General features: G+C 39.1%; 1 protein-coding gene across 4 annotated transcripts in view; it reads left to right on the top strand.

The window, feature by feature from the left end:
• Positions 1 to 22978, top strand: part of EFHC2 (EF-hand domain containing 2) — a 259310-nt gene that overhangs the window by 228237 nt on the left and 8095 nt on the right. For 3 of the 4 annotated variants that reach the window (XM_055121644.1, XM_055121646.1, XM_055121645.1), the window contains exon 14: positions 14118 to 14226. The exons of the other annotated variant lie outside the window; for it this stretch is intronic. In XM_055121644.1, coding sequence (XP_054977619.1) covers positions 14118 to 14226 — 109 coding nt within the window. The remainder of the gene's footprint in view (positions 1 to 14117; positions 14227 to 22978) is intronic. 4 annotated transcript variants of the gene reach the window in all.

Genomic DNA, 22978 nt, shown 5'->3' with positions numbered 1-22978 from the left:
TTGTAATAAAAATTCCCATGGTTATAAAAAGAGCTCATCATATACAGAACATTCAGTATAAAAGAAGCATGAATACATTATTGAAAATGTGTGAAATCCCTTGGCATGCTAAGAGTAAATATATACCTTTCCTTAGTCTTGTGGAAGGCTACCATGTGCACCATGAGTGAGCGCCATACATATGGCCACATGCTGGGAAATTTGTTCTGTTTTCCAAAGAATCTCCTTTAGCGCTTCTTGTGAGACTGCTTTTAACACTATGAATTCCCTAAACTGTTGTCTGTCCCTGAAGTTCTATATTGTTTCTCAAATCTGAAAGATAACCTAGCTAGATTGCTTGTTCTTGGCGAGGTGTTCATTTTTCATTGAGTTTTTAGACTATTCGTATTCGCTTCTGGCTTGCAGAACCTCAGTTGTAGAGTTTCTATTCTCTTTTGACTTATAGAATCTCAATTAATAGATCTGCTGTAAATCCTTTTTTTAATTTTTAAAAATATTTGTAAAGTTGTGCATGATTTATTATATTCAATATTCCAACACTAATCCTACCACCATTATACCTTTCCACAACCATAATTTCCAATTTTCCCAACCACCCCTCAAGCCTGCCCCTATTAACAGACCCTAAATAATTTAATTTATATTGCTTGTTAAAATTTGCTAAAAATGATCAAAAATATTTCCTTGGAACAAAGTGTATGAATATTGTTGTATCTCACCAGGGAACTATTAAACCCTTGTAGAAGAGATTGCTAACATGTTGTTACAGGTTGAGCCTTGTGTGCTTATATTTTCTTAATCGAGATTGGTTGCCTCTAATCCCATCCAATGTGATGTGCTACTCCTGGTTTTTAGGTGGTATAGAGTTTGAGATATCGTGACTGACTGATATAGCTGGAGTTAAATTTTTAACTGCCTGGTGCTTTGGGTGTCCCGGACAACAGATCCTGGCCAGAGTCCAGAAGCATCTCTGCAACTTGTGATCTCTTTTGAGATTTATGAGTCTCTGGATCATTGCCGGTTAATCAGCTTATTTGGTGTCAGAGTCAGTTCATAGGCATAACTGCTAGGCTTGTGGAAGAACAGGGGGATGGGGGAAGTAGCCTATCCCAGACTCCATGGCAGCCTGGAGATTTCAGTCACAAAATCTGCATACCTTAGTTTTTCAACCGATCAATTTCTGGATGAGACCTGTGCCGAGCAATGGGGTCCCAGGCCATAGCATGGCAGCGATTGTGGAGTGTGGAGGTTTTCAGCTGCTGAGATTCTGTTTAGGCAGATGCAATATGCTGTAAATCTTATGGGCTTTTCTTTTTTTAAATTTTCTTGCCTTTAATTTTTTTTTTCAGTCTGAGCAAAACGTGTCTTAGAATTTTCCTACTTGACTTTATTTTCATTGGGACCCTTCGGGCCTCTTGTGTTTGGTTGCCTATATTCCTCAACTCTGAGAAATTCTTAACTATGATTTCTTTAACTGTTGGTTCTTCATCAAATTCTTTATAGTCCTCAGGGACTCCGGTGAATCTTATATTGTTCCTTTTGAGCTCATCCCATAGTTCTCTGGTGTGTTGTTCATTTCTTATGAGGCTTTTTTCCCATCTTCTGTTATTTCCTAGAGGTTTTCTTCATCTCAACTTGAATCATCTTCATCTTTTTTTCAACTGCTATTATTTTGCTGCTGAGAGCTTCTAATGAGTTTTTATATCACCTACCATACTCTGTATTTCTACTTGTAGTTTTCTCATTTCAGCTCCCATAGTTTCTTGTGCTTTGCGGACTAACCTTGCCATTGTTTCGAGGTCACTAAACATCCTCATCATGGTGTCACTAAACTCATTTTCTGAAGATTACAGAACTGGTTGGTCTTAGTTGTGCCTTCTGTGTTACTATCTTTGCACATTGACCTTGGTGGGCTCTACCCACTGGTTTTCCAGTGTGCTTGCTGTGTTGAGGGTGAGTCCTTTAGTTAGACCCCCACCCCCAGGGAGACTCTAAGGGAGTAGGCTGGGAGTTGCTCTTTTTCTTCTCTGTTCCTTTTCACCCAGTGGGAGGAAGTATAAATGTGAGCACTGTGAAATTTGCTGAGTAAAGCTGTCGCTTCACGAGATGTCAACCAGAGATTAATCTCACCTGGAAGGGAGGAGCAGCAAGCAGAGGTTCCCAGTGTCTACATGTTTAAATCTACCTTTACACATTGCAACCAAATACCTTCTAAGAATAAAAATGGCAGAGTGCTACTCTTCAGTTCCCAAACCTATATCATATCCTTTGCTCTCTGAACCAAAACTCCTTAGGTTTGAACTCCTGCTCCATTATGGGGATTAGGGTGGTCAGTTGGATCATTGTTTTCAAGAAGGACCTGGAGTGGGATGTCCTTGGATGAGTCATAAGAGAAATCAAAGGAAGAAATAAAATTATGTCAAACTTAGTGGTCAAAATATGGTCTTTGTTACTGGGGAGTGAAGAGTCAACAGGAGGGCCAATCCAGTTGGATGTGCATATGTAATATATTGACCTGAGCCTGTCTTCTAGACCAATGTTTCCCACCAAAGGCCATATGACCCCCTGTGTGTCTTAAGGGGGCACAGTACTAGGGATCCACCAGTATAGGACAGGAGGTCCACAAGAAGGAAACAAGTCAGACAGGGACACAGTAGGGAAAAAGGTTGAGAAACATTGATTTGGACTATCAGTTGTATTTGCTTTCAGGCACTAGCAAGGTACGTAGGTCATTCTGGTATAAAGAGCCTGAGATGATTCAGACAGACAGAGGAGTCAGGGTTCTCCCACAGTTACTACATTCCCAAAGCATCTCTTCCTTTTCCCAGTTGTCTGGCCAAGTGGTTTATAAAGCATTTTACATATATACCAAGTGCCTTGCCACTTTCTCTTTTGGTCTTTCTTCTTGCTGTTTATTTAGTAGGAAATAACTTCCAGTTTTCTTTATCTGTGTCAATCCTTCTCTTCTTTGCAAATCTCTTTCAAATCGCTCCCCATTCATGAAGCCCCTTGGATTAGTTTGGTTAGAACTGTTATCTCCTCTTAAGGATTCTCGCACTCTGTTTTCTTTTTTGTTCTTTACCTTGTAATGAAGATTCCTGACTTGTTAGCTGATCCATTCAAATTCAGCTTTTTTCCCCCTAGTCTGTTTTACTTACAGCTTATAAACAACCAGTTATCATTTCCTGGCAGTTTCACCTTTACTTTGTCTTCTGCATTCTTTGAATCTTCTTACTGTTTAGATGATCCCTGTGCAAGAGATTTGACCTACCACGATTTCTTATCTCTAGTCTGAGGAAATATCTCTCTCCTAGTGCTTCTGAGGATGTACTGAGATGAAATTTGTAAACTACACAACACCTGGTACTGTGGTACTAAGCATTGATTGGATGCGGATTGGAGGTAGCACCTGGTAACTGGAGACAAGAAAGTTTAAGTCAGGAAACACAGACCACACACGCTGCCTTAGAAACAAGCTGGAAGAAACCTATGCCCTACATAGAAGAAGCCTTGTTTATCCAACAGTTGGATCTGCATGCCTTTCGCACATTAAGATTTCTTCTAGTCAGGAAGCTGCGGATGTTTATTAGATTAGCTCTTGATGGCCTCGAGGATGAGTTGTCCTGAAAAGTCCAGAATGTGGGAGCCTGGCCTCTGGAGGACCTAGATGTTTCTTATCCAATACCGAGGCCACCAAGTCATCAACCTCTCATTCTCTCAGCAGACTGTTTTGTCTCTGCCTTTATGATTTGACATGAAAGACAGAAAAGACCATTCCACAACTTGCCTCAAAGTTGTCACAGCCTCAGACCACATCTGCCTCTGAACCCAACTTAGCTTTGAGGAGGTCATCTCGCTGAGCCACTAAGCAAACCATGTTCAGTCTAACTTTGCCTCTAATTGTGCAGTGACCCTTCTCCATACTCAGGGGAAACTTCAGACTAATCAGATTAGAAAATGTCTCATTCCCATTCCGCTTTCCCTCCAATATGCCCTGCCATGCTGTGGGTCACATGCTTGATGTTTTGCATCATCTCCGCAGATTCCTTTCAAAGACTGGCCTAATTCCTAATGGGCCCATCAGCCTGCAACTTACATTTATATTCTGCATTCTTATTGCTCCCCACAGACTCCACTGGGCTTTCCAGAGCCTTGACCAGACTCTCTCTGTACAGCCCTCCTGTGGCACGCTAAGCCAGAGGCCTTCTGACGTCTGCAATCTCCCATGGGAGGCAGACATGGAGTCTTTTGATTTGGTTCAGCACACACTCTGGTCAGGACCAGTTTTACCTGCCTTGGGATGGACCTGGGAAGCTGTCTCGCATCTGTATCCTCGTGCAATGTGAATTCAGATCAGGAAATGAAAACCAGTATGACTAGAAGTATGGTTGCTTACATCCAGTCAGAGATGGAGCCCTGTATGTTTCTCCTGATTCTGGGTTCTGGTATAAAGATTTCCCCTCAATTTTGTTTACATTTTCCTTGTGACTCAGTGAAGTGTTTTGCTTCTTAACACAACCCAAGCAGAAATCTAGACTTCAAAGTCTTTTCCCGTTGTTTACTTCAGTCCCTGTCAGCTCAGTGCTATGGTTTCTGGTATGAGGTCACCTTGCTTGCCAAACAAATTCATTTCACTAATGCACAGAGCATCAGACTTAAATGGTCTATGTAGTCGTGACTATTACCCATTAATAATAGAAGTGACACTGTATTGACACAGTGCCAAGGACCTTAGAATATTTTATAAGTCCTTGAGTATAGTAAAAAGGCACATTTTAGTTGATGTAGGCCTGAGTCCTTATTTCTTAAGTACAAACTCTGAGGCATAAGGAGGTTCTTTCACAGGAAGAACTTGCTTCAGGCCAAAATGAGTCTCTAATGGAATTAGAATGACAGCTGCCCAAGATACCTTAAGCCTTTGTTTCTGTCTGACCTCCTAGGAGTGGGAATTACGGTCCCATTCATCTTTGTAGCAGTAGTGGCTATTCTTGTGCTGGCTTGCTACACAGGAGAAAACATGGACTTGGTATCCACCTCAGCCACCCAGCTCACCTCCGAAGTCCACCCCTGCTGGCTGGGTGATCCTAGTATATGGACTAATTACTCCGAGCCTTTGCTTGAATGTTAAGGTTTCCTCAGTACTAATGAGCAAGACATTCTAGTTCTCAAACCATTAAGAGGAGGAGAATTTAGGTCATTCCACTTGGTGTTCTTGTGGGACTGGAGAGTTAAAGAGCAACCTCCTCTCATTGTGACCTTCTGAATTGAGATGTAGAATAACTAGAAATTCAGCACAACTTTTTCCCCAGAAGTTCTGCCCCAGGCTGAACTTTTACAGCTGATTTTGGGCCCCATGGAATGCTTTAGAACTGTCTTCCCAAGAGACCTGTGCCTCATCCAGAAATATCAGTTAAAATACAAATAGTCAATAGGGCTCTAAAACCATCTCATTATCATCTTCTCAGCTTTGCTCTGTGCCTACCCCCTCCCAGAGGCACTGTGTGGGCTCAGAGGATTTCGCCCAACAATACCTGGCAGAGGGTCTGCAGGGCAAATGTCAAACTACAGCAACTGCTGTTCCAAAGTATTTGGTACACTTGGAAGTTTTTACAAAGAAAGCCTCTTCTCACTTCAAGATACTCTTTGACTTTTCAAATATAAGGTGATTTGTCATTTAAAATTTTATTTTGGGGTATTTCTGTGTATATGGCTCCATACCCAGAGGCTCTCAGGGCTTATGCCTGGCTCTGTGCTCAGGGAACACCACCACATCGTAGGTAGTGCCAGGGATAACCAAACATAAAAGGTGCCTGTCAAGATGGCAGGCCAGGGCTGGGCTGGGAAAGGGGAGAGGGTGGCAGAGGGAACCCGGGAATACTGGTGGAGTGAAGTTGACACTAGTGGCGGATGGGTGATGGAACACTGTATGTCACAAACCGAACTGTGAATAACTTTGTAACTCATGGGTCTTTAATAAACTGAAATTTGGGAGAAAAATACAAAATCATATAGACCAAGAGAATATTGGCTGTGTGTCCAGTCTGTTCTTGGCAACCGTGAGCAACCTGTCGGAGATCTTGCTGCTGGGATCAGAATAAGAATTCAAAGACTTGAGCTATCTAGAAATAACTGGAGTTACTCATTGGAAACCTGATCAGTGCCGTCCTACCATCTCTGTCCTTTGTGACCAACCAATGCCATGGCTCACTCTTTTTTTTTTTTTTGAGTCTGATCTTGAAAAATCTCAGCAAACACAGCTGCATCGGAAATTCGGAAATATGTCTTCTCTGCCCTCCCTCCCTCTCAGCACTAGTCATAGAGCCTGCCCACTGCCTGATGTGATGAGCTGGCCTTCACAGCAGAGAGGAAACCTCAGGAAAATACAGCTGCCCCTCTGCTTTTTATCTCCACAGATGGCGAGATTAAGCAGATCAGCTTTATATAGTGTGGCAGGTAGATGGATGGCTTCTGCCGTTTTCAAACCATTCATCATTTCTGGGAAGAGAGCAAGAGCACTCGTCAAAGTCAAATGACACATTGGATTCACTTTCGAGAACTCCCACCTAGCAAGACATTGGGAAGTGTGCTTGGAGGCCCTTAGGTAGTAGAGAACCAGAGAAATTGCCTTCCCTCCATCTTCCACACATACCCTTCATTTGTGTAGAGTAGGAAATGGGGGCTTGCCCAAGCATAAAAGGAAAAAGAAGAATTTATGGAGATTTAGGAAAACACTTTAGCACTGTGTGCTGGGACCTTAAAGTAGCCAGGCTGACTTTTTAACAAGCTAGAAACACTTAAATGGCAGAATTAGCACTGCCCTTTGGGCAGTCACCCCTGAAAGCTGTGCACTGATTCCAACAATGTTGCCATAGAAAGTTCTTCTTTATAATCGCCTGCTTGGCTTTTTCAAAAGAATCTCCTTCAGAGTGGTAAACCTTCTTTCTTTGACCTTGGATGAGAGTCTTAGTGAGAGTCAAATGTCATGTGGAGGGGATTGAAGTAGGGATTCAGGGGGACAGTCAGGATGCTAACATTTGTGATGAAAAGCACAGCATGACCCTGAAGTAAGGAAATTTGTTTTCTGTAGGATTCATTCTATCTGAATGTTTTGAAGGGATATATATGTGAAATCATGAGCAGTGATCATGTAAGAGGGTCCTCCAGGGTGGTGACTGGGGAGATAATTATCTCTATACTGAGGTAAATGTAGGCACTGGCCTACTTGTTTTCACTCTTATAGTCAAGCCACTCTCTGTCTTTGAACTGCTTCCCTTGACTGACTTCGCACAGTCTCATCTAACAAGCAAATTATATGAAATGTATAATAACAAGTGAGGACACGAACAGTATCATTGCAGCAGTCGTCCAGGGGAGAAAGTCGGATGCAGAATTGTGGAAAACAGAAGATTGGGAGAAGAATTCCTTTCAACATGCACCTCCGGACTAGTAGTGTTCCTTGCTGTCCAAATCTAAGATGTACACGTTTATTACCTAAAAGAGCATGTTTTAAGTTTTTTCATTCACTTTCTATGCTTCAATTTTTCATTTATGCCAACTAAAACCTGCTAATCGTGAAAAAATATTCACTCTCAGAAGCTAATTACAACAGTCTCTAGCCACATCCTTCCCTGCTGCCCCCGCCCAATTGTAAGAAACAGCCAGACACTTTCAGCTTTTTCAGCTCCGTCTGCAGACATTTACATACCACATGCATCCTACTATTTTTGTATTTCTCATATTTACATATCACTCTCAACTTCCTGTTATAATGCTTGAGAATTAAGCAGAATATTGATTCCCATTACTGTTGTTCTTTCTGAAGCTCTAACGTAATTCTGTTTTCCTGGTGTTCTGTAAGTTCATGATGGTCCCTTGCATTATGTGTGTCTGTGTGAGAGAGAGGAGAATGATTATATAGTTTCACTGTCACTAATTTATGGTTCCTCTGATCTAAAGGCTGCCCTTTGGTTCTGAGAAGATTTCTATTAAATTTTAAGTAATTTCCTCCCCTCCATTTTTATTTTTCTCTTGTGAGAACTCCTTCTCATTAAGACTTTGGAATGCTGAAGTTGGATCTTTTCTCTCCCACATTTTACTTAGGGATATTTTTTAACTTTATATTTTCTGCTGCATCCATTCAGTTTTGTGTTTTAGTCAGAAGCACAGCTTCACTCTGAGTGCTTCAATCTAGTTCTTTTTATAGGTGTCACATATGCTCTTTTTTTTAATTTTATTGAATCACCGTGAGATAGTTAACAAGTTTTCATGTTTGGGTTACAATCTCACAATGATCAAACACCCATCCCTCCACCAGTGCACATTCCCCACCACCAATATCCCGCGTTTACCCACTTTTCCCACCTTCCCCTGCCTCTATGGCAGACAATATTCCCCATATTCTCTCTCTACTTTTGGGCATTATGGCTTGCAACACAGACACTGAGAAGTCATCATGTTTGGTTCATTATCTACTTTCGGCATGCATCTTCCATCCCAACTGGTTCCTCCAGCCATCATTTTCTTAGTGATCCTTTCTCTATTCCATCTGCCTTCTCCCCTCTGCTCCTGAAGCAGTCTTCCAGCTATGGGGCAATCCTCCTGGCCCTTGTATCTACTGTCCTTGGGTGTCAGCCTCATGTGATGTTATTCTATACTCCACAAATGAGTGCAGTCCTTCTGTCTGTCCCTCTCTTTCTGACTCATTTCCACTTAGCAGTTACATATACTCTTATATCATGTTTCCCTTCTGTGAACTAACTTGCATTTGTTTCTCAAATTCTTTTGCTGTTGGTTTCTGTCCTTAATAGTGAAAACTTTGGGGGTTTTCGTTTATTGATGGGTTGGTTTTTGCTTCATGAGCCACGTCCCAGTCCTCACTTTTCTTAGGGAATCCCCAGGTGTTGGAATCTGGTATACCATCAGAGTATTAAGAATAAACCCATCTTCTCATGCTGGGGGTGCAGGGAGGTGGGGTAGGAAAAAGAAGAAGAAATTAAGCCTGGGCACTGGTGTTCTGTGAATAAGGAAGGGGGGAGGATGGAGGCCAAGATGCCCAAATTCAGTGTGTAATGTTCTGATCTAGCCTCCCTTGTGCTTCATCTCCCTAAGACTAGAGCTTCTTTATCTGAATTGGGTGCCAACTTTTCCTCCCATACAAAGGAAGATACTTGACAAGCTACTCTTATTTTATATAGCTTAAATAGTCCTTGTTTGTGCTTGGTCCCATAAGTTATCCCTAGCTTTTATAGGACCTGGTGTATGTCATCAGAGCCTCTTAGGAGTTCTGCAGGCCATGTTAGCGCATCTCTTTGACACTGCCATGGACATTTAGAGTTCAGCTTCCCTTCCTCAACTCTACAAAGGCAGTTACCTGTCGATGGTATGCTGTCCATATTGCAGAAGCATTTTAAAATTTTTGTACATTGCTGTCTTTTTACCCAGTCTTTTGTCATCATGGACTGTTACCTATTTTAATTCCTTTAATATTATTTTGGTGGGAAAAGAGAAAGATTTGGGCTCATCCATCATGATTTACTGCAACTCTTTCCAGGGGCAAAGAATTATTCCAGAAGGAAGTGCCCATTTTATCCCTTTTAGTTGAATATTCAAGTTCTTTCTCCCTTGCTCCTCTTTAAGGGGGGGAATTCCCATCTCCATTGAGATCCTATAATATGGAACTGAAAATAAAATATCACAATATTATACCACCTTAACTCTTTTCTTTTATGAGGCCTGGCTCCTGAACATGTAAAAGCATTTTCCACAGAATGATTGTATTCATTATGTCTGAGCTGTGTACTCTTTTATTTGTAACTTTTGATTCTTTCTAAATAAAACTTATTTTAGAAGTATCCTTCTCAGTTTGTCCTTTGAAATGAGAATAAGCTTGATGTGGTGAATCTGTTAACTCCTGAGCTAGGTACAGACTGAGGATTGGGGCCTAGTATAATAGGTAAACATCAGATTTATTAGTTACATGATCTAATACTAGAACTATCTGTGGTGACCTTCAGATATTTTCCTCTTAAGTTCCAATGCCATTATCCAAGGGAAAGGGAAATTTAGCCAGTGGAACTCTTATAGGAAGAACTTTAGATAGGCCTTTATAAATAAGAAAATAGCATTTGAATGTAAACTACACAGACAAGGATTAAAAGGTACAGGTGCATAGAAATTCTGGGAACATTCTTAGTTGATTTTCTCAAGAACAGTAAGAAGGCTTGTATACATGGATCATTTGAACACTGTCAAGAGATTTTTCAGGTGATACTAGATATGCCAGGTTCAGATTTTGTTGGGTGCTATAAATCCTTGTAAAGTGTTCAGTTTGTATTCTAAGCAGATTGCAACTGTTGAAGAGTTTCAATTAGTAACTCAGTGATCTGATTTATATTTTAGAAGGTTCATTCTGCAGCAAATTAAAAATAGAAGCAGAAGTTGAAGATACAAAGCTACTGTAAATCAAATGAGTGAAGTTGTTCATTTGGAAGTAGTGAGTAGGAGAGGGGGTGGCCGAAGAGATTTGTGATATGCTATGGTGATAAAATGCACAGGACTGGTTAGTGGATTGTGTGTAAGGAGTGTGGCCTAATGTGATCCTGTATACATTTGGTAGTTTTTGGACCCATTTTCAAATTAGTGGGATATACTTCTGAAACCTCTAGGATACAAGTAAATAAGTGCTTTCTACAATTGATGTAGTGGGAGTTTACTGATAAAATCTGAACTGTAGAAACAGAGACTTATTTTCTTGATGATCTCATGTAGTCTCCCAGGCTGGTTGCTCTAAATATTACCCATAGGCTAATGACTCTAGCATTTTCACCTTCAGCCTGAACTTGTAACTTTGAACTCAATACCCAAATATTGCTTGCTTCCATCACATGTAAAATACTCCAATCAAACTCCTGATCTTTTCTTCCAACCTGTAGGCCCTTGGGAATCTTTTCTGTTTCATTTAGGGAAGCTCCATCTTTCTGTTACTTAATCAAAACTCGTTGAATTGTTCTGAAACCTTTGATCTTCTCTTTCCTCCCTCTCTTTGGCTCTCTCTGCTTACACCCCCCCACACACAAACACATATCATTCCAAAATCCTATACTCAAAATATATTCAGAATTGATCACTACATGGCTACCACAGTTATCTGAGATGCTATTATCTTTGTCTGCATTATGGTAAAAGACTGCTAATTGTGCTTGCCACTTTGATCTTGCCTGTACATTCTACTTACAATATATCAGCTAGAGTGATTTTCAAAGAATGCAAGTTAGATCCCATAACTGCTTTACTGAATATATTCTAGGACTCTTAGCTACCCTTAGTATGAAAATCAAAGACCAACATGATTTCATTCTTTGATGTCAGCTCCTACAAGAATTCATTGTTTGACCTCAGTTCCTGCTCAGAATATTAGAGAATACTTTCTTTTGAGGCTCTATGTTAAAAAATATCTCATACAAATCTTTGCGTTTTAGATATTCTCCCAGCACACACAAAGAAAAGACATAAAGGTCTTGCATTTTTGCTACAGGTATTTCTAGAAATAGAACATTTTTTTTCAAGGAGTTTAAATGATAAGTGAGCCAGAATTCAAAGGTACTCAAATTCAATGAACCAAAACACTAGGAGATGTTTGGCAGAATCCTCAGGAGGGTGGGAAAGGGGGATATCGGTGGTGGGGAATGTGCACTGGTGGAGGGGTGGGTGTTTGATCATTGTGTGATTGTAGCCCAAACATGAAATCTTGTAACTATCTCACAGTGATTTAATTTAAAAAAATTTAAAAAGAAAGATAATGTGCAAGAAAGAATTTCTGGGAAAAAATAATTACTGAATTTCCCTTTTCCTCTTTATTTATCCTACTTTCGTTGTGTTGATGAGTCTATGTGACTTTGTCTTATAACATTTAATTCACCAGTGCTAATTCTAATTAGTTCATAATTATGAACTATTTTTAACACTTGGAGTAAAAATTTTTTTAACTGCTTTTATTATCAATGCGCATTCTATAGTTAGTGATTCTCCACTCATCCTTGCAATACTTGCGTATCTCACTTACTACTAAGTATTTGGAGGGATTTTTTGGAGGGCTGAATGAGTTGGAGATCCTAAGAGACCAAAAGCAGGGTACTTGGATCAATAACTTAGTGATGACCTATGTCTTTTTCTTCAAAAAAGTGGTACTGCATAACCAATATGTACATTTGACCATGGATTTGAATTGCATAGGCCCACTTACATGCAGGTTTTCTTGGAAAAAATGACTAAGTAAACATATGTACTATATGGATAAATACAATATAATGTATCAATAATATATTTTCTTCTTTGATTTTCTTAACAACTTTCCCACCATGGGTTCATTTTAAAAATACAGTATATAATATATATCCTACAAAATATGTTTTAATTGACTTTGTTATTATTAAGGCTATTAGTCCATTAGCAGTTAAGTTTGGGAGGGCTATCAGAAGTTTTACATGAATTTTCACTTGCATGGGGATTGTCAGTCCTAATCCAATAGATAGTAGAAGAGGGATAATAGCATTGGGTGGGTGGGTGGGGGATGGTCTGGTGTCAGTGTGTCCCTGAAACAAACATTTATAATCTTGCAGGCCATTGTTACCTCAATAAAAACAGTTGGTAGAATATGGTTTTATGCTAAGAATTATTTTCTGTGTGTTTAGATTATTATAGCAATTGTGTTGAAATTATTGAATGTTAATACCTTCTGTTATGTCTAACAGTGAATATATGTCAATGTTTATAAGTAAGTAGTAGACCATAGATTTATTGGTTTTTCCTGCAGTTTCATGACACAGAATAATCATTTCAAAATAAATGTGGTTTATTTTTTCCTAACTATAATTTAGAATAATCAGATTTACAGAAAAGTTTAAAGGCAGCATTCTGAATACTTTATTATATATAGTTGCTCTATTTGCTATGATATTTGTATGCCTTTTATGTAAATATAAGTCTAAAGTGAGCCAACAACTCTATATACTATTTTATAACCTTCTCTCTACCCTTCTCTCTACTCTAACTCATGAACATATTTCCATGACAATATGAACCTAAATAACTCCTTTTTTTTATTTGTTGCCCTTTTATTTATTTTTTTAAAGTTTATTTATTTATTTATTTTTAAATTCTTTTATTAATTCACCATGTGGAAAGTTACAAAGTGTTCAGGTTAAAGTCTCAGTTAAATAACTCCTTTTTGATGGCCACAATATAAATGTGATAAAGTTCTCTTTTCTTTTTTTTAAAAAATATTAGTGTACAAAATAAAAATTGGTTTGCATTAATGATTTAGAAGGCCTGCAATTCAATATATAAAAACATTTTTTGTCACACATATCATTTTATTAAATGAAAAAGACCTTCAAATATTTTTAACAAAATACAGTAATGATCTTAGTTGCTGAATAAACTGATTTGTTTTTGTGGTAATTACAACATTTTTTTTTTAATTTTCTTGAATCACTGTGAGATCGTTACAAGTTTTCATGTTTGGGTTACAATCTCATAATGATCAAACACCCATCCCTCCACCAGTGCACATTCCCCACCACCGATATCCCAGGTATACACCCCCATTTCTCACCCTCCCCCTGCCTCCATGGTAGACAATATTCCCCATACTCTCTCTACTTTTGGGCATTATAGCTTGCAACACAAACACTGAGAGGTCATCATGTTTGGTCCATTATCTACTTTCAGCATGCATCTCCCATCCCAACTGGTTCCTCCAGCCATCATTTTCTTAGTGATCCCTTCTCTATTGCATCTGCCTTCTCCCCTCTGCTCATGAAGCAGTCTTTCAGCTACGGGGCAATCCCCCCTGGCCATTGTATCTACCGAATGTTTTGGACACCTATTAAGTGCCAACCTTGATCCAGGTGCTAGGGATGCTTTGCATTCAACGTATGACGTCTCTGGCCTCAAAGACTTTATGTTCTGAAGAGTTAGAAGTAGATAGTAAACCAATAAGAAATAAGAAATTATCACATATTAAAGGATACCTAATATTACATTTTCATGATAACCTTTGACATTTGGTTCTGAGTTGTGCAGAATAGATGATTCACATATCATAATTATATTTTCAGCTTTGAGAACAGTGAAAACCAAATCGATTACAGGACATTTTTTGATGCTCTGAATTGGAGGCAGTTTCCGAAATACCGAGTGGAAGGTGCACATTTTTATGAGAAACAGGTAAAACGAAAAAATTTCAAAAGCCATTGGGGATAACTTTCTTGCAACCTCTACCTTAAAATTATTTTTCAATGTAAAATATTAACATCAGGGTTTTGGAAACAGAGCTTATATGTTTCTGGGTATTTGTGTTAAAGGCTAATTCACTTTCCATGCTGAGCAAACATCTGCTCTCTCAGAGCATGACTTTTCTTATTGCAGCTGAATTTTTCTTAACCTCAGTTGCATCCAATTTTATGGAAAATAGAATAATAGGTTATAGTTATAAATAGATATAAACACTGTTATCAAGGGATTCTGGTAACATCATCATGAGCCGCAAAGGCACATCTCAACTAGTGCATCTGTCGGTCCCCAGCGTATCCATGGCTGTGCACACAGGTTTGCTTTGGGTGAAACAATATGGTATGGCAATGCGTTTTTCACAGTGGAGCCAGTTTTAAAACAAAGATTCAGTTATTTTAAAGAGCTTGGTTAGGGAAAACAAAGTTCGTGTGATTAGATGCTGCTCTCAACATTGTGGAATTGTCTAAATTCTCTAAGGTCTCTTTGGACCAATTGTCTTTAAGGAGTGGGTGGGTGGGTGGGTGGTAGTTTGTTTATATTTTAACATGCTTCAGAAATTGATTTTCTTGGGAAAGTCCTTGATAAAGCAAATGTCATGTGGTTGATACTCCCAAAAAGGAGGCATGTATTCCTCTGGTCTCTACTGACCAGCTAATTCTGGCCGGAACTGGTTTAGCTCCCCTGGGAGTTCATGCAATTATTCTACAGTGCCAGGCAGCCTTAGAACTTCCAGTGAGTTGGGAGACAGTGTTTGCCTTTAGAGTCAAACAGAACTGGGGTAGAATTCTGCCTCTGTTCCTTGATTAACTGAGTGACTTTGGATTATTTATTTAACTCATTCATTTATAAAATTATTTCTCAGATAAATCATGGTTTGGTATTACTCTGAGCACATTCTAGACTCTGTGCTAGGTTTCAGCGACAAAAGTCATTATTGCTACCTTTGAGGAATCCACAACTGATGTGCGTGTGTGGGGGGATCAATATGCTCATGATTTGGAATATGGCATGATACTGCCTGCCTGAATGCTATAGCAGGAGGAAGAAGCTACTAATATATAATATTTGAACAGAAAGTATTTCCCAGGGATGTGACTCTTGGAACTTCAAAGGTGAACGGTAATAATTAGCAAGGTATAAAAGTGACATAGTATGGAAGGGCATCCCAATCTTAGCTCAGGGATACGGGACAGTATGTAATTGGCATAGAACCAAAAGGAATAGATATGACTGAAATGAAGGCTCAGTGGGAAGAGTGACAAAAAGGATGGGTCTGGGGGGTAGGCAGATAGTACAGCAGGTAGGGCACTTGCCTTGCGAATGTCTATCTTGGATTTGATTTCCTGCACCCCATATCGTCCCCTGAACCCTGTCAGAAATGAGTGATCTCTGAGTGCAGAGTCAGGAGTAATCTCTGAGCACTCCTGGGTGTGGCCTAATATGCACATAGGCAGTAAAACAAATGTTTCAGATAATAATATTATTCTAATTCTATGTGGTACAATATGATCTTTAGTGTTTCCCCTTTTTCTTTCCTCCCCCTTCATTGTGACCCATTCATTTTATTTACAAACCCACAAAAAGATTACTCCAGAAGAGGCAATGTATGCCTAAGGATCCACTCTCCTTTAACCAAACCTCCCCCACATCCCCCTCTTACAATTTTTTTCTGGTGGGACAGTGACTGTTGCCCTGCTGCTGTAGGCCTGAAATCCTTTAGTTGAACCGTGTAGAGCAGAAGGTCTAGAATTAAATGAACCTAAATTTAGATTGTTAGCTCTATTGCTAATTAACTGGGTGACTTTGTGTAAGTTACTCAGGTTTTCTCCATCTAAAACCTAGCATCAACATGGAAAGTATCATGTTGAGTAAAATGAGTCAGAAAGAAAGACAGACATAGAAAGATTGCACTCATATGTGGAATATAAGGTAGAAGAGAGGTACAAGCTTGCAATGATGCAATTTCTGGCAGAAATTTCTCTGGACTTAGTTACTAAAATACTGAAATACAGAAATCCAAAACTGTGTGGCCACTATTGCGGCTGCTCAACCTCATATCTCTTCATTCTCAGTAATGAAAAACAAATTATCAAATGCTTCCTTTTGAGCAGGTCCGACTTTGGGGGGAGAAACTCCAAACAATAATAGTGAGTTTTTTTGTTGAAATATTGAATGTAGTCAAAATAAAGAGAAAGTAAAGTGAAATTTATCAGCTACACAGGCGGGGTGGGGGGCTGGGGAGGTGGGGGGTGGGGGGAGGTATACTGTGATTCTTGGTGGTGGAATATGTGCACTGGTGAAAGGATGGGTGTTCGAGCATTGTATAACTGAGACTTGAACCTGAAAGCTTTGTAACTTTCCACATGGTGATTCAATTTAAAAAAATTTTAAAAAGATATTGGAGTTTGCAATAGTAACTCATAATTATTGGTTTGTTATGTGTGCCAGGAAGTAGGTTTACTTAATTCTTCTCATATCTCTACAGTTTTCAAATTAAGAGACTGATATACAGAGATTTTTATCTAAGACCACCTAGCTATAATAAAATGAAGGAGACTGAATTTAAAGCTAGGTAATCAAACCTCAGAGTTCGTGTTCTTAGCCCCTATATCATCTTACCAAGATGTAGATAATTGACATTGCAATTAGCTATTCTCAACTGATCATCAGAACTGTCATTTTTGTTATTTTCATTGTTATAGTATGTTGAGGGGACTCCCATCTGATGGAAACCAGATCTGAAAGTCGTCTTTTATTAGTAGTGCTCTTTCGCATATGTTGTTGACATCTATAAATTTTCTTTGACTTAAATGAGTAATGAAAGGCTTACCTATTTCACAAATAAAAACTAGAGGTCAAAACAGTACTTCTATCAGAGTTGTTGCAACGATTAAGTGGTTACACATGAGACACATCACAATACCTGTGTAAGGACTTAATTGTTGCTGGTTATTATTGTTTGTAAAATGGAGATGTCTTATTTTCTAAAGTCAGGAGTCTGCGTCTGAGAAATCCCTTTAAAGGTGAAAGTCTGTGAGAAATCATTAATAATAGTATTGCAAGCCAGAAGTAATAAAGAAATAAATGTTAAGTAAAAATTAAAAAAAGACTTAGGTCAGTGATTCTATCCTGAAAGTCAAAATTAATAGATACTATGGTTAGTGATTCTATTCTGAACGTTAGTGATTCTCTCCTGAAAGTTGAAGAATTACAGAATAGAAAAATTATTAATATCAATAAATTAATATATTTAATTCTCAGAAAGATTCTGTGCTTTAGCAGTAGGCTCTTCCAATTATTACTTGGTAAAACTGAGATGAACTATACCCTTAGGGTTTCTTATCAGTTCTTTTCACCAAATCTAAAAACATATCAGCCCAAAGGGAGCATTTGGAAGAGACCATTCCTTTTCAGCCAGTTGAAAAAAGAAAGACAGGTATAAAATAATACCCTGATTTTTAGAGTTATATGCATGGGAAATCATTGCTAACAGTACTGTAAATTACAGAAACTCAATAGTAATGTTTTTAAAATGCCTGATCAATTTTACCTATAATGATAACTTAATCAGATTTGATTCTACAGCATTATATGATGTCTATACTTGTCATTTTGTTTCATAAAGATGTTGTAAAATAGTTATCAGCATATCTGTTACCTCACAAAAATATTCAACATGAATGGGTTGATCATAATATTTTATATTAAAATCAGTATTGAAAAGTATTGTTTCTAGATGTCTTATAAGTGTGGGTAGGGTTAAATGAATCAATCAAGGTGGTGGAAAACTTGGGAACTAACTAGAACTGGAATTCCTTTATCATTAGAGAAGCAGGGAGGGACCAGTGTTATAATTTCAGATGGATATTGTAGCTCATATTGTAGCCACTGACAGGGAGGGAGCACGGTGAAGAGAACTGGGGTCAATAGCATGATCTCTTGCTGCTTCTCATTGGCTGAATCCAACAAGAAACCAGAGTATAAGGACTCTGTCATCCACAGAATTCTCTCCTCCATGCAGAGCAAAGAGTGAAAACAGTGAAGCTTGAGGAACAACTGGAAACTAACCCATCATAGTCTTGTTATCAAAATAGTCTTGATCCCAGGCAAACAAGTCCCTATCCCAGGGTGTAGGGTCAGGAATAATCGCTCCTAAATGCCAGAATTTGTCCCTCAAATGTGCTACCCACTTGACTTCAATAACCTTAAGTGGAATCCAACAACAAGCAAACAAAAGTTGAGAGACCTATTATTGAAAATGCTATAGTTTTGATTAGTCTTGCTACCCTTTGTTGGGTAGTTTTTCTCTGTGGATAATGTAAGTGGTCATCTGCCATTGCTCTGGACTATGGACTGTAGCTGAATCCTTGCCCAGACCTCTGCCTGGTCCCTTCAGCAGCCCATGATGAGTCATCGGGACCTAAATTTAACTCTTCATTCCCTTATGTGACTATCTGTGGTCGCTGCATGTGGCCCTGGTGCTGTCATGGCCTAGAGACCCAATTTCCACTCTTTTGTGCTTGCTCACAGATGGTAGCTGTAAAACTGGCAAAATATATCCCTTTGTTTACAGCCTGTCTGGTTAATTTCAGAGGTCACATCTTTAAAAAAATAGCTCTGTCTGCTCTCATATAAACTTTATAACTTACCCTGTGTGATTAGTATCTTATCTGTTATCATTTCTAAGAAAAATTGGATGTGGTTTTGTTTTATGAGTACTAGAATTACAGAAGCATTAGTATTTGAGTCTAAAGCTCTTTTGTCACAACAAGATGATATATAGATTTGTCAGTGGGCAGTAAGGGAAATTGAGTGCACTTTGGGATATATCTCTGGGCACTCCACTTTTTGAGCAACTCCTTTTGGCATTTAAAGGATACCCTGTGATTTTTTTTTGTCCCAAAAGCCTTATAAAACCTTATCATCATTCCTAATTTGTAAATAGGAAGCTAAGATTCAAAGGCATTCCTGAAGGTAAAGATTATGTAGACAGATCTAGTGCCCACTCTTTTTTAAATTTTTTGTTTTATAAGATAGTTCACGATATTTGATTACATTTAATATTCAAACACCAGTCCCACCACCTTTACACCTTTCCACCATCATATATGGGATGTTTCCATCCAAAGCCCAATCCCTGTCCCATAGCACAACTGAAATAATATATCTTGTATTGTTTGTTATGAAAAACTGCAGAAAATGCTACAAAAAAGTATCAGTAGAGGAAACAGTGTGAAGATTGTTCTATTTTGGCAGGGGCCATTAAGACCTTCTTTAGGATATCACAAACATGCTGTTAAAGTTTGAGTGATATGAATTTTTGTATATATATCTGAAAAAATATATATGCATATATATATATATATATATATATTTCACTCTATAATTGGTTGCCTACTATTTGAACCTCATCAAATGTGGTGTGATACTCTTGGAGAATGGGTAGCGAGTGTCTTTTGATGTGTCCAGGAGTACATTCACTCATGCGTGAGGCTTGGCCCGAGCGTGTGGGAAGGGGCCTTGAGCATGGTGGTGGTTCGGTCGTGGAGGTTTTCAGCTACTGGGGCCGGGTCCCTTGGGGTGAGGAGGGCTCTCACCTGCCCCCCCCCTGGGGTGCCCCAAGTGGAACAGCCTGTAGTGCCCACTCTTAAATAAACAAAATCATTTCTAACATTGGAGGTTGAATTTTACAATTGGAATCAGATTAGTAGTTATTTTCATTAGACTTTTAACCTTGTTTCAGTGATGCGTAGAATTTAACTGGCTCACAATCTTTTCCCTTCATTCAGCTGGTAGACCAGTACTTTAATAGAAAATTCTAAACTCGGAGGAGACAGAACACAATTTAAAAAATATATTTTTTAAATGTCAAAGCAAACAAATCCAGGGACCATTTGTTAACATACACCTTAGCTGTTCTCACTGGGAAGCTTCCATTTCCACCCAGTATCTTCTTTGCATCTCATTTCCCTGGTATGTGATTTTACAGATCCACAGGTACATTTTTTTCACTTTTGATGAGAAAAATTTATTGCCAACTTGTTTGACATCTTAAGTACCTCTAGTGACAACCAGTTTGGAAGAAGTCATGGGACTCTTTTGCCGATAGTGATTTCCAGCCATTTTAAAGTAATTCTTTTTAATCATTTCATTTCACTCAGCTTTTCATAGTCTTTCCTTTTTCTTGAAAATGCTATATGGTGTGTATTTTTATGTGCTGAAGATTAAATTTAATTTTGTTTTGAGATCGGGGCACTATGTGTTATCTGAAAAGAACATTAGAGACTCCCAATCTAGCCACAGTTAATTTCTCCAGAAGTTGCTTTGTTTTGCACTGTGCTGTGACTTTCATATACCCTTTATTACTGTTGATAAATGCAAAATTGTCTTTGACTTCCCCTGGATGCAAACTTTAGACAAGAACTTAAGTACAAATAATTTGGGGGGAAAGTGAACAATAGGAAGAGACTAAGGGAATTAAGAAACAGAAGTTAATAGCACATATATTGTCAAAACAGTAACAAATGCAGCTTCCTAGAGCTTAGTATCTTTGTGTAACACAGATAGAATAGTTAATATATACCTCAGAGTTACCACACAAAAGCCCCAGAAAGCAGTGGTATGCATCCATCAATTTCCATCAGTCATTATTTGAGGGATCTGCCTGAAGTGATTAAAGAATTGAGTCTCAGGGGTTGGAGAGATAGTACAGTAGATAGGATGCTTGCCTTGCATGCTGTGGACCCAGGTTTCATCCCCCAAATCCCTTATAGTCCCCTGAGCCCCACCAAGAGTAATTCCTGAGTGCAGAGCCAGGAGTAACCCCTGAGCATTATGGAGTTTGGCCCAAAAACAAAGCAATAAAAAAAGAATTGATTCCCAGGTACTTGTTGTTTATCACAAGAATAGCCAAAGATGGCCTCAGAGGCCAAATAAAATATAAGAAAACACAGGTTTGGGTAGTAGAAATTAGGTTGATGTGTGCCAAAGTGGAGAGGGTAAGTGTGTCAGGAGAGGCATTTACAGAGCCTACTATACACAGATGACACAGATACTTTATTTAAGATTCCAAGCATATACTGTCAGGAAGTTGTTTGAGAGCAGTGAGAGAAGACTTGTCATCTGCATTGGAAGATTTATTTTTGTTGTGTGCAACAATTTCTGTTGTAAAATTACATGCAGTTATTTATTTTTAAAACTTAACGTGCACTTAGGGCAGGAGAAAGAATACAGTGGGTAGGGTTGATGGTCTGGGTTCTATTTCTAGCACCTACTAAGGTCTCCCAAGACCCACCAGGAGGAGTGACCCCTGAGTAGTGCTAGGTATGGCCCAAAAAACAAACCAAAACAACAAAAAGCTTCTGTGCACTACTGCAAAAGCAATTTAATCTGGAGTTCTCTTGATACTTTGTGGAATGAGATAAAGAAGAGTAAATGAAGACAAAGACCATTTTAACTCACTGCCCCGATTGTCAAAAATATTCTGAAACCTTTAGAACATTTTTTGGATTTATTGGAATAGTTGCAGTGGTCGTTTGGGGATTTCCCATGTTGCCAAAGATCTCTCTCGTTTTTCCCCACAGAGACTGATTGTGTGATTTCTTTATTTTTTTAATTTTTTTTTAATTTTTATTGAATCACCATGTGGAAAGTTACAAAGTTCTCAGGTTTATGTCTCAGTTACACAATATTCAAACACCCATCCCTTCACCAGTGTCCATATTCCACCACCAAAACCCCCAGTATACCCCCCGTCCCCACCCCCTCACCCCCAACTGTATAACTGATGAATTTCGCTTCATTTTCTCTTTACCTTGATTATATTCCATATTTCAACACAAAACTCACTATTGTTGTTGGGGTTCCCACCCAAGAAAGACAGCCCTACTACCAAGGAAGCATTTGATAATTAGTTTTCCATTGCTGAGAATGAAGAGATATGTAGTCCCACTTCTCCAAGTACGTAACTCTTTTTTTTCTCTTTCCTTTTCCTTTTTTTTTTCCCCTCATCCCACTTCCCACGCCTCATAGTATGGTGGACGCCATGCCACGTTTCTCCCTGAAAATGGGAAACAGCCGGAAAAGAGGGATATTTCCTCTTCTCGGCCAGCGTGGGGCCAGCCATGTTGCTTAGTTCACAGTCCAGAGAAGTGGCTGCTACATTAATAACCTTCAATATTTCAACAAAACCTCACTGTTATTATTTGGAGTTTCCCCCCCAAGTCAGACTTGTTCAAAAGGAACCGTTTCACATTTCTGACAATTATAGATGTTAAGTCACGTGGACGCTGCCTTAACATGGTTTTGGATTTCTGTATAAAGTCCAGGGAAAATTCTGCCAGAAATTGCATAGCCCAGCTCACAGTCCCAGTGCATTGCTGTAAGAAGTCTCTGGACTCAAAGTCTTTAGGTGCAGAGGGTCCGTTTCACTCTCAGCAGCTCCGAATTTATCTGGACTGAGGGCGTGCCGGTTACACCCATTTCCCATGAGTCCTTAGGAGCCCCAAGTGTAAAAATCAAATACCTCTGGGTTAGAAGACTTAGAAGATGGCTCCTGCCATGTGGATTCTGCTGCCACTGCCGCCATTTTCCGTACAGGAAGACAGGGTGGGGAGAAAAGACCCACCCCCGGGCAGCACAGAGTTGCAGCCCAGTTCGCAGTCCCAGTGCATTGCTATTAGAAGCT

Source organism: Sorex araneus, chromosome X (assembly GCF_027595985.1).
Source record: "Sorex araneus isolate mSorAra2 chromosome X, mSorAra2.pri, whole genome shotgun sequence".
NCBI classification, from domain to species: Eukaryota; Metazoa; Chordata; class Mammalia; order Eulipotyphla; family Soricidae; genus Sorex; species Sorex araneus.
The sequence above is the reverse complement of the archived record's forward strand: the minus strand, read 5'-3'. Positions and strand labels throughout refer to the sequence as shown.